A 16,429-nucleotide genomic window follows, 5' to 3' on the forward strand; every position below is an offset into this window, starting at 1 on the left:
GCTAATGCAATTTATGCAGTCCACAGCATTTCAAAGTGTACAAAACACTTTTGTCTCACTTAGTACAAAACTAGCTCCATTTATTGGCAATACAGTGAGAAAACCTAAGAATTTCAGAGATACCTTTTGGAGTATTCCTTCACCACATACTTTTTACCTTGCTCACAAAGTTAGCTTTCACACCAGCTTTGGGAATAACAAAAGTGACAGCTTTTAGTTCAGCTCAGCTAGTCTAGGAACAGTGGGCTGGTTGACAACAGCTATTGCCTCTTTTCTTTTGCTTTTCTTCTGCTTGTGTATCCTATTGTTGCAGAATAAAACAGCGTATAGGCCTTCTTCAACACTTTTTCTCCTTTAAATGGTGCAGTATACTTTATCCTTGTACTTAAAAGTTGGGGGAAGGCATAAAGAGAAAAAATAAAATACAGAAGATGTTACTGTATCATACATAAGGGTCATAATTTGCTCTGTCCCTGCCCTTTTGGGATGTCTTTTTCTTTCTTTTCTCCAAAAGATACAATGTGGCTTCCTCTCAAATCCATTTTCATGCCATGCACAAATACATTTGTTTTTGCCAGACCAGTAAATCTGGTAAATGGACTTGGAAGCTGATGCAAAAGTTCAGAGAAGCCCATGGTACATACAGGAACATTGTTTGTGAGCTAAAATGATTAGCACAGAATTTCGTCAAAGCCTTTGGCAGGAAGCAGGAACTGGTTCAATTAATAAAAAGAAAAGCATAGATGTGTGATCACCATGCACATGACTGTCTCTACAACTTGATAGCTTCCTGCTCAACAGCATGCCCTGTTAATTTTATTCCAGGACAGAGGGGGATCTTATTCCAAAACAGGGCAGATCACTGGGAGGGTTAGAAGGGCAGGACAGCCCAGGCCACATGGTAGAGCGTGAACTTGCTCATGGGCACTCAGCCTACAGTTCACATAACAGATGCATCCAGATGAATCTGTTTGATCTGTACAGACTGATCTCCATTAAAGAAAGAATTGAGTAATGTAAATGCCATTACAGGATAATTAGCCATTAATCAATGGCTAATTTGATCCTGTGCAAATTTGAAGAAGCTTCCGAAGAGACTACCCAGGTGGACCTGCATGCTGGAAAAACAGGCATTTCCACACATCTGTTTGTATTAAGGTACCAGAATGAAGTGCCTGGGAATAAAACCTTTGACTCAGCATTTTACAATCTTAAACAGCAAGATGCTGAGCAAAGTACAAAACTGCAATAGCTGATATAGGACCTTCAGCAAATATATATATAACCTAAGAAAAGATTATAATCTAACCCTACAGAATTTTGATAATGATTATAATAGCTAGGGGAAGATTATCATTGTCAGCAATGTCTCATCTAATTATTCATTTGACATTTTCAATCCACTGAGAAAAAATCAAGCATTTATGGAGATTCTCTTTAAAAAGTTTCATACAGTCTCAAAAGATCCTAGCTGAGACCCTATGAAATGAATGTGTTCTATTACTGCTTTTGGCTATCAGAAACATTTGCATCATGTTAATTTACTTTGTACTTCCTACTGTAAGAATGGGACACAAAATAAACTAATAACCCGATTCATCTAATCACTTTGCTAACAAAGAAACTGACCTTTAAAAACATTGATCTCATGGCAAGTTCAAAGAATTTTTCAGCAATATGAAAGGTCAAGGCATCAGGGCTGGCACAAGGGTTATTCAATTAGCTTTGCGTATAAATTGATTTTGTTCCTTTTCAAACACTTGTCTAGACTGATGGATGTTGACTTGAATACCTATTAAAGCTGAAGAACAGAAGCTTGTTTTAGAGGGATCACAGGGACTACAGAGGCAGCTAACGAAATAGTACCTCTTAGCGATCAGAGCCCAGTGAACTTGGAGTTTAAACACTTCACGGCAAAAACTTGCACACATGAATGGGTGCCACGTGAATTCATAAATTACAGATGCTCCAAAGCAATAGTCATCTATTTAGATGTTTCTTTTTCTGGACTTTGGGCTAGGATACTCCCTGGAAATAACCTTGAAATGCTCCCTAGACATAACCTTGAAATGACCAAAATGGGATTTTGTACTTGAAACCCAACCCATCTCTCTTCTAACTCCTTTAACACTTTAAACTTCCTCTTTTTCAAACTAGCTTGATTTGATATAATATGCAAGATAAGGATGAATTTCTTATTTTCCTATGTAAGAGATAGAAGTGTTTCCAATTCAAATAACCAGTGTTAGTCCTACAAACAAAGCAATTCAAGAATGATCATTAAAACTGTAAATACAAACATACTCCTTATACAAAATAAAAATGAGCAGTGGAATGACAAACATGCACACACTGTACACATCTGAAATGCCACTGTTTCTTATGCAGTTCTTTACAAACTGAAATTTAAGCTCAAACATGAACCTCCCTGAGCATGTTTTTTAATTAGGAAAGTATTATCTCAAGCTTTACTGACATGGAAAATGGCACGTAATCTAGCAAATAGTGATATTCAACAGAAAATCTCTCACATACTTCAGCAACTACTGTACTGAGCACTCACTGACTTGCCAGAGTTCTGCCACAGCAATTTAGTGGCGGACCACTGGAGTAAAAATCAAGAGTTCTTGACTCTAGTTCAGAAAGTTCAGACAAACTTCATTAAGTAAATCTCAGGTCTTTTTGTGTAAGTCCTATTGGAATGTTGCTCCAGGAAAATGAAAGAATCTATCACATCTCTATAATATAGGAAGGATTTTTATAGTGCTCGGGAATTCATTAATTCTTTGGAAAATGTGCTATTTAGATTACTGAATGGCTTACCATCTATCAGCCATTTCTCTCTGATGTTACACGAGCAGTTAAGCTAGCTATAATTTACAGATTTTTATGGTCAGTCAGATATTCCAGCCAGCCTGAGCATTTTGTCATGTAGAAGTAGTTAGCTTTCTAAATGAAATCAAATAGAAGGGAATAGTGTAGAAAGCAAGGTGCTTACCTATGGAAAATAAGCATAAGCGTGTGAATAGAAGTGTATAGAAGAAAAAGAGAGGTATATTGTAAAGCAGTTGGAAAACAGCTTTGATGTAAATAAGAGAATTAATGGGACACGCTTGTTCTTGACCTGAACATTGTAATGCTTCCAAGTGGGGAGTATGTTTTCATTAAAAATAGGCATTAATTCTAAATCTTGAGAGATGACCTTCAACTGATTTGGAATTCAGATAAGCCTTAAAACATTTACATATTTTAGGATTATCTAAATTTTTCCATGACTGAGGGGGGTTTCATGTTGCTTGCCTTCCATAAGGCCAAGCTTGCTGTGCACACCAGGGACTCTTTACCTTTCTCTTCTCTAGTCACCTTGTATGCTACTCCTTTATTTTAGGTGTCTCAGCAACTCCCCCATAGCTCCTGCTCACCATTTTTCTGGGTTGTGTGTGTTCCCTCTGCCCAAATAGCCTTATTTTATCTCCATATTAGCTATATAACCCCCTTACTTCTCCCACACCAGGTTTTCTAAATATCTCTTTTTGAGGGGCTTTCAGTGACTCTATTTACTCTGTCCTCACAGTAGGGCTCCCTGTGTGTAAGGCTGTGTGTTGCACTGCTTTTCTTTGGGCATGTATCCAACCAAAGAAGACTTTGGGAGCTGCTCAGCTTCCTGCTCTTCATGGAAGTTTCCCTCTTCCTTCAGTAGGCCAAGGGTTTCCCAACCCTATTTAGCCCTCAGTGCTTGGCCCCTTTTCATTTCACTCCCCCCCCCCCTTTTTTTTTTGTCTGGGAAATAATAAGTTATTCAGGTTATAAGCCTTGGACTCCCATTGCACTGAAAGGTGTTAACAATAAAAGACTGACAATTACCATGGATGCTTGGCAGTTAGTCTTCCCCTTTTTCCTCCTCCCCCCCACAGTCACATGCTCTTGTTTTCCCTCGAGGCAGTAAGATTTCATTCACTGAGGCTGGTACACTCCTCAAAATTTTAGAATCCAGTTAGATGCTAGTGTCAAAAACTCTTCCATTACATGCTAACTCAATCAAGATGATAATTTTGCAGCCATGTCCTTCTAGAACCATTGCATCCTTCTACACTTAAAAGTCAGCCAAGTAGGAGGAGCCTCTACCTTCTCCTCAGTGTCATCATTTCCTCTAAATCCAAACAGATGGCTTTTTTTCCAGCTAATACTCCACTCACCTTTCTCCTTGGCCAGCTATTCCAAATTCCTGAACCCTTTCACACAATTTACCCATAGCACCTCATTGGCATTATTTGTGCTAAAGGGTTCAAGGTGACAATGGAAGGAGGAAGATCCAACTATCATCAGTTTTACTAGGATATAGTAATTTTAAATTAAGTTAATGTGAGATTTTAATAGAATTTTATAAAAAAATTCTGCATGTTCCATGGCCTTCCAGATCAGAGAAACATTAACACTTTTACCTTCAACTCATATTTAGATCTTGCAGGAATAATGTCTTTATCTGCAAAATGTATGAATGGGGATTCACAAACACACACAGAGTCTAATCACCCCTAGAATGGTGGCCCTGCTAATAGTCAGAGCATCCCTATCTAGATTGTGTGGGATGGGGAGAGACCAAAAAATAGTAAATCAAGGAGGAGAAAAAAAATCTGATGTTTGGGGTTACTATTTCCCATGCTCCTTGTCCATTCTGAAAACCAGATGCCAAAAGATCAGTGTTATAAAAGAAGAAAGTAAAATAGATAACATTGACAGTTGAAATATACTATCCCCATAGACCTGATGTTTTCAGAAACTGGCATCTTGCAGGAAAACCTAAGAAATACAATTGATTTTTCTTTTTGAAATCACTCTCCCATAACAGAGCAATTTCAGGTGCAGGCAGGTGGCAATTTCATTAGCTCCTTGGCATTATTTCCTTGTCGAACAGCTGACAGCAGATAAGAGGACAGTCTAGTTGCACTAGCATGCAGATCACCTCTCTTCCTGACATACAAATCTTTGCTGCTTCAGAGAGATATTTGCAAATAATAAGAACGAAATAGTGAAGCAAAGTGTCAATGCACAGATCTAAGAGCAGTATTTTCCCTTCCAGGATCTGAATGGATCCCACAAGCACTAGATCTCAGCATGATTTGTCACTGCTGGACTTCTTGCACTGACTCTCACATGCACGCAAAATGAGCACAGAACGCTACCTACATATTAGCCTACTCTGTTTTAAGCACAAAAGGCACTTTGATTCCAGTTCAGGAGATTACTGTAATATAGATTTTTTTTTAAAAAACAGCTCTGCCTAAAGAGAACTGACTACATAAAATAAAGGCATGAAAGACAGTGGGGAGTGCTTCCATAACTTCTTTCTAAGACCTTTATCATAATCTTCTTCAAGTTAGAGACAGAATAGCTTTTCATTAGAATACTGTATCAAGAAATCAAGTAAAAGCTAAGTATTCTGCCTCCTGAAAACAAATGCATAGACTCAGTGTTGTTTTGCAGGAAGGACATGCAGGGAAGGAAAAGCCAAAGGGGGTTGTTTCTTTCAGCTAGCACAGTGTGTAGAATCCTTAGGTGATGCAATTGGAGAAACTCAGCTTCACCATGTCTACACCCTCCATTTGTACCTTCTCCCTTTCAATTTAGGCTGGGGCTGAGTTCATACCTGAAACTCCCTTTACTTAAATGTTCGTTTCAGAGCAAAAAATAACTTTGCTAATATAATAAGAGTTTGACAATTAGAACATTAACTAGATGTGAATTTAAGCTACTAGCATATGCTAGTTGCCTTGGCTCCCTCTGGGGTCCATGAAGCGAGAGAGATGGAGAGATGACTCATTTCACTTTGCTTGGACCTCTACCTTCCAGAGGGGACAGATCTCTCTCTGTGTCTCTTCCCTGCAACTAAGAGGAAGCCTCAATGCCTAGCTGAAAATTAGAAAAGATGGATCCTCACCTTAGGAAATCAGCTGTTATTTATGTTATACTACCATGAGTGCCACTGATAATTGGGAAGTTAATTGAAGTTTTTCTGCTGACTTCAGAAGGACTAGCCTTTCCCTACTACTACTTTTGATAAGGGGCAGCATGGTATCAGATTCTATCTAAATTAGGTTTCAAAAAGAAACGTTGCTCTTTTTAAAGAAGTAGGGGCAGATATGGGAACCTGTCTCCCATCATGGCCCATTAGCACTGCTTAAGCCAAACGATGAACAAACTTAATTTTCTATGGTGAGGCTGCTTCTATCCTTGGAAATTAGTCTTCAGAAAGCATTAAATAGATTGGGAACAAACATGGAGTGGGTGAAGAGAAAGACTGAGGTGTTATCACACAATCTGAGGACAAGGGAAATAAGATATCTCAAATTGAATGGACTTCTGGGCAAACAAAGGTCATTTGCATTATTTCATGGAGGGCATTCCACAGGTCTAATCTCCCCAGGCAAGGGTCATGTTTGTGTCCATTACTTATTCTCTTTGCTCTACTGATCCTGCAGTAGTTCCACATGCCAAACTTCTGTTGACTGCAATGGCAGTGCTATGTGTGGATGGACTCTAGGATTGGACTGTTTACTAAGCAAATAATCAGAATCAGCAGATTTGGAGTCATATGGGCACCCAGTAAGCAGCCTGTTTTGTTGTAGGATTGGGTATAAAATCCCAAATCTCATCAGCTCATAGCTACTGGCACCAAGACTCACTAACAGCAAGCAGAATGGCCTTTCATTCCACATTCTTTGTTTTCTTAGCTGGAGCGGTATTTCTCTCTGAAGCTGCACCACTGGTGAGTCTTTTTTATTCAAACTCAATGATTATGAGAACATTAATCTAAATTTTCTACATGACCAGCATCCTCTCCACCCCTGAAATTCTGCAGCCATCAGACTTTTTTGGAATGTTATTTTACTAAGAATTTTTTCAAGGAGCTTCTTCAAAATTCTTAAAACTTTCCTTTTGCCATTTAGTCATCTATTTTAGGATCTTATGAAAGGGTCTGGGATCTAGGAGACATGACCTTTATTTCTTTCTATTTCTGTCACTTTGTGACTCATGTCCTATATCTTCAATATGGTGGTAGCTTTACCTTCTTCACCAAATATCCTTTTTTATCTCTAAAGAAATAAAAAGATATTTTTGAAGTATGACTAAGAATTCATTATAACATAACAAAGTTTAGGAAGTCAATATTCTTTCAGCCCTAGGGATATCTTAGGTATTTTTCTGTCAGTTGCCTAAGTTAAGATTCTCTGCCTGCACTTATAATGATTTAGTATTTTTTTAAGAGCTCACATACAAGACAACAGTGTATGCCTTATAATATTTCCCCAGGGCCACATGCAACAGGGCCAGGGCATCACTTACAGATAAGTGATGGGAACGGTGCATATAGTAATGAAGATACCATTATATTAATATTGTGCATATATATGTAATTGTGTGTGTGTGTGTGTGTGTGTGTGTGTGTGTGTAACATAACATGGTCTGTAAAGAGACTGAAGATAGATACTCTACTGTAAGGAATAGAAGTTTTGATAAAACTAGAATAGAACTAGCTTTGAATACCGTTTGGCAGATAACTTGCTTTTAAGTCAATATTAATTGTGCAATAAGAATTCATCGTCTCTGTGAAAGAAGATTTTGCGGGGGCTGGTGAACAGCTCCTATACAATGTGTCCTGCTTTCCCCAAGGTCTCCCATGGTTCTGTTGATTCCAAATGCCCTCTGATGGTGAAAGTGCTGGATGCAGTCAGAGGAAGTCCTGCAGCCAACGTAGCTGTTAAAGTGTTTAAAAAGGCTGCAGATGGAAGCTGGCAGGACTTTGCTGTTGGGTAAGTTATGTGTTGTTATGGACTCATTTTCCAGGTGCCTTGGGCAAATAAATGAGAAATAAGGGGAATGGAGCTGTGATCAGAAAAGCAATGCATTTTCTAGCAAACATGTCACTATCACTGTTAAAAGCACATGAATTCTGGTCTAAAACCAATGAGTGGAACATGCCCAGGACTGAAATACATATTAACTGCAAAATCACTTTGAAATGCTCATCTTATCTTTGTAAGGGAATAGGTTTAATATGTAAATATTTTTCTCCTAGTTTCAGTACTATATTCTCTTTCTACAAAAAGAAAAAAAAAAGCCTATTTAACAGAATTTTATATGTAATCCAGACTAAGATACTATCTTGATATGCAAGAGTTTTATTTGCAGCTGTAACATACAAAATCCTCTCTGTAAGCTTTGTCTCTACACATGCAAATAACAAGTGCATCAACCCTCTTCTCCAGTGCAACAAACATGCTAGTTGGAAGAAACTTCTTAACTCAAACTTTTAAAAGAATCCCAGTGTAACACAACACAGAAACATGCCCATAGTATTTGTTTGTCATCTTATCTGTAGACTTTCATGGCTTTTTTTGGTATGACAGTTTAATATTTACAAAACATTCTCAAAACATCATGGAAAGACAAGCAAATACTATTATCTTCAGTTTAAGGGAACAGTACAGAGAACGGAGGGATATGGTTTACTAAAGTACAAATAGGCAAGATATTCAGGCATTTAAGTTTCATTGTAACATCTCATTGAATCTGATTTTTAAATAATTCAAGAGAAATCTGTAGTAACGGCAAGAAAATCAAGCACAGAATGACAAGTGCAAGCAAGGATATGAGCCACCAGAGAATTCAACTGAATGATCTACATAAAAGCTGAAGAAAGAAACAGAGAAGACGACTGCAAGGACGGAGATACCTTTGTCTCCATCTGGAGGGGGATTTTGTTTGTTTATTTGTTTTTTTATAAAACTCAAAACTAAAAACTTTATCCCATTACAAAGGAACAGAAGAGCTTAGGAGGTTTGAGGAGAAACTAATGCCTCCCACTCCCAAATCTTGAGTGTTAATCTAGTAAAACATGACTCTCGGATCTATATATTTTAAGCCCCATAAGAATGGCAGGTTGCTTACAAGGAAAGAAAAAACAAGCCTAAGGTCTTGTCTTTGGTGATTATTTCTGCCATTATTAGGAAATCTAGATTATTTCAGATGTTTCATCAAGTGGTCTTGAACATGTAATATAAAGGACAATTTACAGAGGAATAACATAAGTGCAACATCAGTGTTAAATGCCCTCACTTTTTGAGCAGAACAGTTTTGTTCTGTTCACTTTGCAATGTTGTTCTTAATAAGCWTAAGGAGCCAAATCCTGCAGTTCTTAGCCAGGACCCACCAAAGTGTTGTTCATACTTTAGGTCACTACACCCCTGAGAGAATCAAATCACTTCTTCAAAATGAATTGAGAAGATTAACCATAGGCAAAGGAGAATCATTTTGCTGGGGGAAGGCAAGGAAAGAACATTAAACCCTAATCCTGAAGGTTTTGACCTTTCCCTTGACTTGCAGCTTAACTCAGGCTGCTTTTAGAGGTGCTGTTGACATTAGCAGATGACACTTGTTTGAACTAGGTTTTCACATGTAGTTGCAATTTTCTTCTTTTGAGAAAGCCAGAGTTTCTTTGTGATAAACCAGCTGAAAATATGAATGCAATCAAGGAAAACTAGCTGTAACTACTCCTGTCAGGATTTATATCCTTAGCTTAAGGATATTTTGAAGTTACATGAAGGGTACCTAGCAGATGCATATGGAAAAGTGTCCTGTTTTGTACAAGTATCTATAGATCTGTTATTTTGTACTGGTTTTTTTTGGTATTTTTTGTTTTTACTTTGCTAACCCATTTTACGGAATTAAGCAAAAGCACCTAGCAACTGTTAAATTTGGAATAATAGTATTTAAAAGGCAGGGAGAAAGCTAGAATAGCAACAGCTGACTTTATTAAGCAGCTTATTCAAAATTAGTTCAGCCAAAAATATGCCATAAAAGCTAACTCCAGCTGAGACACTGAGGAGAGCTTTAGGGCTCAGAGACCTAGGAAGCATGTGATTTGGGTTCTATATGAATATTCCTCCCATGACTAGCTTTGATCTTCTCACTTCTCTCATGTTTTTGGAAATCTAGATCTCACCATATAGTTCAAGAATTGCATTCACAAAACATAGTTCTCACATGACCTAGGTTTTGAATCATTAAAAAAAAAAAAATCCAGACAATAATTCATGTTGTAGAGGTATTTCCTCAGCATTCTGCTTAGATCTGAAGGTATATTTCATTGCAACACAGTGTGTTTCTCAATAGATCAATAGACAAATGTCATTGCACAGACTAGTATAGATTTAACCTGGTCACAATATACAACTAAAGTCCAGACAGTGAAAAAGAGAATCAGGATAAGGGACAGCAGATTGAGATCAAGGCTGCAGCCATAGTATCTTAGGTAGAGCTCTGCAAATTCTTTGCTGGAAAAACACATTTTTTTTTAAACTCAGGTCTTAATTTGGAAGCATGTCTATCTGATAGCAGATGCTGGTGGTCCACAACTTATTAAGGATGAACAACCATATTGAATTTATTCCCCTACTCAGACAGATGTACACAAGTGATGCTCCAAAGGAATCACTCATAGCATCTTGCTACCAGGGCCTAGTGTAGGGAATCCTCTGTCTTGTGCTTTTTTTGTCAAGGCTCTGAATCACTTTATCCTGTTGGCTATCAACACAGCAGTAATTCTGAAGGATGTGCCTGTAAGACCACAAACATTGGATGGATGTCACTTAATAACTAAAATTAAGAAAGTGCCTTTAACTATGAGTAGTGGACAAGAATCTTTAAGTGAACTCTTTTTCCAGTTGCCTGACTGTTCTGGGTTGTTAACATCTGCAACATTGGGATGGCCAATTATAGAAAGCACCGTTCAAGCTGCACCCACACTTTTCTCAAACTGAAATTCATTTGCTTACCTAAACAAAGATTTTGGGTCAGACACCATTTTTCCTTTTAATTGGTTTGTGTCTGACTATCCAACCTATAAACAGTTGCATGTGAATTGTTAACTTGTACTGTAAACATTTCTATAGAATCTGAACAATTCTGTTTCACAATTTCAAAGATATGTGAGCACTCACCAGTGAATTCTTCAGCCTTTTTTTAAGGTAATAAAAGTTAAGCCAAGAAGTACTATTTAAAAAAAAATAAAACAAACGCGTGCATGTCACAAACTGCCCATGAGCCATCTTTCAAACAGGGCTTGGATTCCCTGTGGGTTCAGTCTACTCTGGATAAAGTTGATTTCACTTATGCTGGACCAGCAAGACATTTGTCAGACTTCAAAGGGCTACAGCTCAGATGTAAGAAAACACAAGACCTACCATAGGATTTTCGATCCTGCTACTTCTTAATTAAAGTAAAAGCTCCATCATTCAGAATTTCCGTCTTTCATAGCAATTAACCAAAGACAGGCAAATATAACGAAGAGGGATAAGGCTGGGAAATAAAACAAAAGCCACAATAGCACAATCAATTCTTTCTCTGACAAGCAGTATCTTCCTTCTTTCTCCCCTCTGTCTCTTCCTCCTCACACCCTTCTGTTTTCTACTCCTTGCCATAGGACTAGCAAGTCCTGTTAATTCTTCAAGCCAAGGTTTTCTTCATTCTTCCTTCAACTACATTAGGCAGTTATAAAGGGTGGAAATGTTCCTTAAAAACTTCCAGAGAAAAAATATAAAAATAGATATAAAAATGGATAAGAAATTTCAGAAATACAACAAACAGGTAGTGAGAACAGGAAGAAGGGCTTTAAGAGATAAATATGTAAATATTTAAACAGTTGTCATACAAAGCTTGCTCTTTTTTAAACAAATAAGATGCAATGCCAGCTTTATTTTCTTCCTGCTTCTGAATTTCATTCACTCATAGTGTTTTGTTACAAGCTGAGTCCATAAGTTCTCCAAGCTGGAAATTCCTATTGCTCATTCACATGGCACCTAGTAGAAAAGGCCCCTGCTCTTTGACCAAGGCATTTTAATTCAAATTAGTAAAATCTTGTGATGCTAAATCACTGTTCCAAGATGCTAGCATTCAGGGTCACATAAAAATGCATTAGTGTTCAGATATAAACCCTTTAGTCCTCGAGATTAGTATTTAGTGAATAAAATCATTTCCCACTAAAATTTCCATTTTCTCTTTAATTATAATTTGGGATTTGGCATCTTGCTTTTCATCATGACCATCCTTTTCCCAAGACACTAAACATTTGGTTCCAAAGGACACTTGGTACAAGTTAAACACAAAATTAAAACAGGGGCCTTAGCTATAATCCCTGCCATAGCAACAGCAATGACCAAAAAAAGACAGCCAGCTTTGATTTGTGATGTATATGGATGAGTTGGTAGCAAGGACATTCTCTGCAGTATGGACCCATACACTACACAGAAGGAGGGAATTATTTTGGATGATTGGATGTAGAATTTAATATAGAATTGTAGACTATTCAATGTAAAATTTGGCTGTGCAGCATCTGTGCTATTTAATATTCTTGTTTCTGTTATGCATCTGAAATGACAGTATGAAATATTTATAGAGATATTTTATCATTACAGGAAAACCACAGAATATGGGGAGATCCATGAGCTCACAACAGAAGAACAGTTTGTAGAAGGACTGTACCGGGTTGAGTTTGACACCAGCTCTTACTGGAAGGGACTTGGCCTTTCTCCATTCCATGAATATGCTGATGTGAGTATCTGCAAATATACCTAATGACCTCTATATTGTGTAGTGGCATTAGCTGGAAAGAACAAATACAGTCCTTTAATATTGAAGGACCAACATTATTCAGGGAAATAGTTCATTACCACATAAGATTGTGTAAATAAAGACAGTTCATAATCAACTAAGCCAAAGCAAGTAGCCAGCTTCTGTGCAAATATGAATGGATTCAGCTCTTTCAAAGTAGTTCTATGCACATTTACACCAGTAGGGACCTTCATCCAAAAAGAGGTACATTACTCAAMAGCATATAATCTTAAAGAAAAAAAAATCGACTGCTTTTATTTTTGCTGAAAGAATATAGAGATTTGGAAATCCCCATCTTATGGGAAAAGAACTCTTTAAATAAGGGAAATTTCCCTCATTTCCCTCACCTGAAATGATTAAATCATTCTAATATGATCTATAATTAGAAAAGAAAAAAAGTCTTTTCTATGTGCATTTTAAACAATGATCAGAACTGAAATATGCAACAGAAAAAAATACATAAAAATATAAAGAAATAACCAAAGTGGTAAAAGAAAAACAGGCTAATGGTTTCAGTGATACTCAGATTTCTTAAGGTGGCCTTCAATATAATTGTATCTTATGCCTTTCTTTGCTTTCAGGCCAACAGTGATTTATTATATTCCATTCTATGGTCTTTACATAGTACTTCCAAAAATTTTGTTTATGTTCTCGTGGCTTACTATACCATTAAATTTAAATTTCCGCAAATAGTCTACTCAGTGGTCTGAAAACACTAGAGAATATGTTGCAAAACATTTTAAATTGCAAGCTTGTAAAGCTCCTTAAAGACTAATAAATGCCTGTGTCCCAGATCCAAAAAAGTCTGAGGTACAGCTCAGGTGATTTATGTCTAATAAACAATTCTCAAAAATATCCCCTAACTATTTGGATGCCTGAAAGATGCTGAGGCTTAAGTATTTCACCTAAAAGGTTCTTAAAAGAGCCTGCCTGAGACTACTCCAGTTAGGCTGTTGAGGATGCTGTCCTTTGACATAATAGCCTAGGGGTCAGTGCCCAAGCCCAGAAAGTGAGCAAAGTTCATTGACTGTCTATGTACAAAGTAATTCAAGCCTACAACTCTCACCTCCACCAGTTAGGACTTTGGCAACACTGGGATGTGGGAGGGAACTCTAGTCCTTTTGTAGAAAGCATGTCATGGTGCAGAAAATAATTCAAGTATTAGACTAAAGAGAGCTGAAGAAAGTGGGAGCTCAACCTAGATGAAGGCACTTTTCTGGGAATTGGGTGTCCCAAGCTCCTGATTCTGAGAGCTGAAAATTTGAATTTCCTCAAGACAAGGGTAGCCTGAGTCTTCCCTGTTCTAGCAAGTCCAGCCGCTAGGTTCTTGCATTAAGAACTGCCCCATCACCAGCTGTGTTAAAAACAAGACAGGCACTGAAGTTCAGAAAGCAGCTTTGGGCTCTAGCCGCCTGCCTTGCTTGGAGGCCTCACACAGAGGTTGTATTTAAATTTAATAGATGGGATTTCACCTGTCTACCTTTCTTATTGGTTGCTTGAGTTACCTCCCCCTCCCCCTCCCACTTCACATCACTAACTAGAAATATGCCTGCCTGATGCAGGAGCTAGGTACCTCCTAGCCTCACCACGGCCAAGTCTTTTTACAGACCTGGGTGCAAATCTTTCAAATTCCTCATCTTCAGCAAGCCTTACAAACTGGAACTTTAAAACTTAATGTAATCAGTGGGAGTTCCCTTGACTTCAACAGGCTTTGAGTCACCTTTGAATGCTTCAATAATCTTTAGTTTTGAAATAATTACCTTCTCAGGGGAACCATCTCTTCTTAGGACTACCTACTTCACAAAGTTAAAACTGAACTGAACTGACTGAACAAAATCAGCAAAGTTTTTTACACAGGAGATAGAGCATGCTTCCTAAATCTAACTGTTAAGGTAGTTTGGAACATATGCTGTTCATTGTGACTACAAGTTTTCTCTTTTCCAGGTGGTGTTTACTGCTAATGATTCCGGTCACCGCCATTACACCATTGCCGCTCTCCTCAGTCCTTTCTCATATTCAACCACTGCTGTTGTCAGTGATCCCCAGGAATAAACATGTACTGTCATTACACAAATATCCTCCTCTGCTAGAACTATTTTAAGCTTTTAGGAGGAAAGTTTTTCCTATTGCTCATGGCTTATCTTTTTGCTACACTAGTTTTTATCATTTTGTAACCTGGCAGAAATTCAGACAAGTCAATAAAATGTTCTTTAAAACAGTTTTGATTTTATTAGTGAAGTTGGATTATGTTCTAAAGAGTCATGGTTTGTGTTCAATGAACAGGACATGTGGAAGCCATGCATGGCATATGGAAGCAAATAAACACCCAATTTGGTTGTGCCGACTTCCTCCACTACCTTAAAAAATCTGACCTAATGCATTGGCTCAAAATAAGAAAGTTGTGCTACCTTAAATATGTCACCAAACACACTGACTCAAAATAAGAAAGTGATCCATGCTATTCATAGTTTACACACAAAAGAGACAGTCTCCCTACCAAAGAGGTCACAGGAGGAATTCTGAATACCTAACAGCAGAATAAACATGCAGAAGGATTGTTAAAGTATGTATCTCCAAAGAGCTGAAAGAGTTAAAATCTGTGTATCTTTGCTTAAAACTTCAGACAAATCTCAGCACTTTGCCAGCGCCAAACGGAAGGGCTGCTGCCCATGGAGTCTAGGGAGTTCTGAATTATTTCAGTTAGCATCATTTTTTAACAACATTGATCTTTAATCTAGATGGCTACTGTATTCAGGTACACTCAAATTTCTATGAAGTCAAATCTATAGCCTTTATAAAAAATAAAATAAAATAAAATAAAAACCTCCTAAAATAGAAGCATCATCTTAATATTCTCTTCATAACTGCAGAAACAGGAAAAGGTAAGCTATAGAGTGACTGTGATCCAAATATTTTTTGTTGATAAACTGATCAGAGAGTTTGAGGGCTTTGGCAGTGACTTCTGTAGACTGATGGCATGTTGCATTTAAAATATCCTGAAGTAGAACTGTTGTTTAATGGGATTACAGAAACTACAGAGACTGTTAATGAAACAATGCCTTTCAGAAACAGTCAAGTACTCACTTGCCACTGACCTTGGAGTTTCTCTCTTTACACTGAGAGCCTGCTGGGATGACTATATATTAACTGAATTCATACATTACAGAAGTTTACCCTTAACAATTCTTTATTTGATTAGTCTTCTCCCTGATTTCTGGACTCTACCACAGTTGCACAACTCTTGTAAACAATGCAGATGGTTCCAAAATAGCATCCATCTCAAAGCATGCAGCTTTCATGGGATCCTTATAATCCTGAAGCTTGAAAACAGTAAGTTTTCTTTGCTGTGGGCTCTGTCCAGCCCCCTAAATAGGATATAAATATGTTCCTATGGTCATGGTGTACTGATTAAAAAAAAAAAAAAGTGTGCAACTAAGATCCACCTCAAATCAGGTTAAAATCTTTATTCTGCAGGTAGTTATCTACCTGAGGCAGGATGAACCTAATAAGAGAGTATGTGCATCTAACCAAAGATCAGAAAGACAAAGTCACATTTTAAAAAGTGACATTTCCCTAAAGTGAAGCAGATACTTCTGGTGGGTGCTGACTTACAGTTGCACAGGTAAAGTCCTGAAGTTGTAGTGAATCTAAGACACAACTAAAGTGACAGGACTTAAAATATTGTTAAAATGTGCTCCAGAAATGGGTATGCAGACATCTGATTGCCATGGGGGAAGCCAAAGGTAACTTTTCCTTCAGG

At 37.6% G+C, this 16,429-nt stretch overlaps 1 protein-coding gene across 2 annotated transcripts; it reads left to right on the forward strand.

The window, feature by feature from the left end:
• Nucleotides 1-6,586: 6,586 nt before the first annotated feature.
• LOC112976327 (transthyretin) lies at nucleotides 6,587-14,887 on the forward strand. 2 transcript variants are annotated; one of them, XM_026087437.1, is made up of 4 exons: nucleotides 6,587-6,766; nucleotides 7,672-7,811; nucleotides 12,474-12,609; nucleotides 14,614-14,887. In XM_026087437.1, the coding sequence occupies exons 1-4, from the start codon at nucleotides 6,698-6,700 to the stop codon at nucleotides 14,719-14,721; spliced, it is 453 nt and encodes a 150-aa protein (XP_025943222.1). In that variant the 5' UTR covers nucleotides 6,587-6,697; the 3' UTR covers nucleotides 14,722-14,887. The 2 variants fall into 2 exon arrangements, with proteins under 2 accessions (XP_025943222.1, XP_025943223.1); XM_026087438.1 differs by having other exon boundaries at nucleotides 6,669-6,766; nucleotides 12,474-12,613.
• The last annotated feature ends 1,542 nt before the right edge of the window (nucleotides 14,888-16,429 follow it).

Source organism: Apteryx rowi, unplaced genomic scaffold, assembly GCF_003343035.1.
Source record: "Apteryx rowi isolate R43461 unplaced genomic scaffold, aptRow1 scaffold_717, whole genome shotgun sequence".
NCBI classification, from domain to species: domain Eukaryota; kingdom Metazoa; phylum Chordata; class Aves; order Apterygiformes; family Apterygidae; genus Apteryx; species Apteryx rowi.

Coding starts and splice junctions, on each gene's coding strand:
- LOC112976327 (XM_026087437.1), top strand. CDS start 6,698: ATGGCCTTTCATTCCACATTCTTTGTTTTCTTAGCTGGAGCGGTATTT. Junction 7,812..12,473: donor TGGCAGGACTTTGCTGTTGG/GTAAGTTATGTG, acceptor TTATCATTACAG/GAAAACCACAGAATATGGGG. Junction 12,610..14,613: donor CATTCCATGAATATGCTGAT/GTGAGTATCTGC, acceptor TCTCTTTTCCAG/GTGGTGTTTACTGCTAATGA.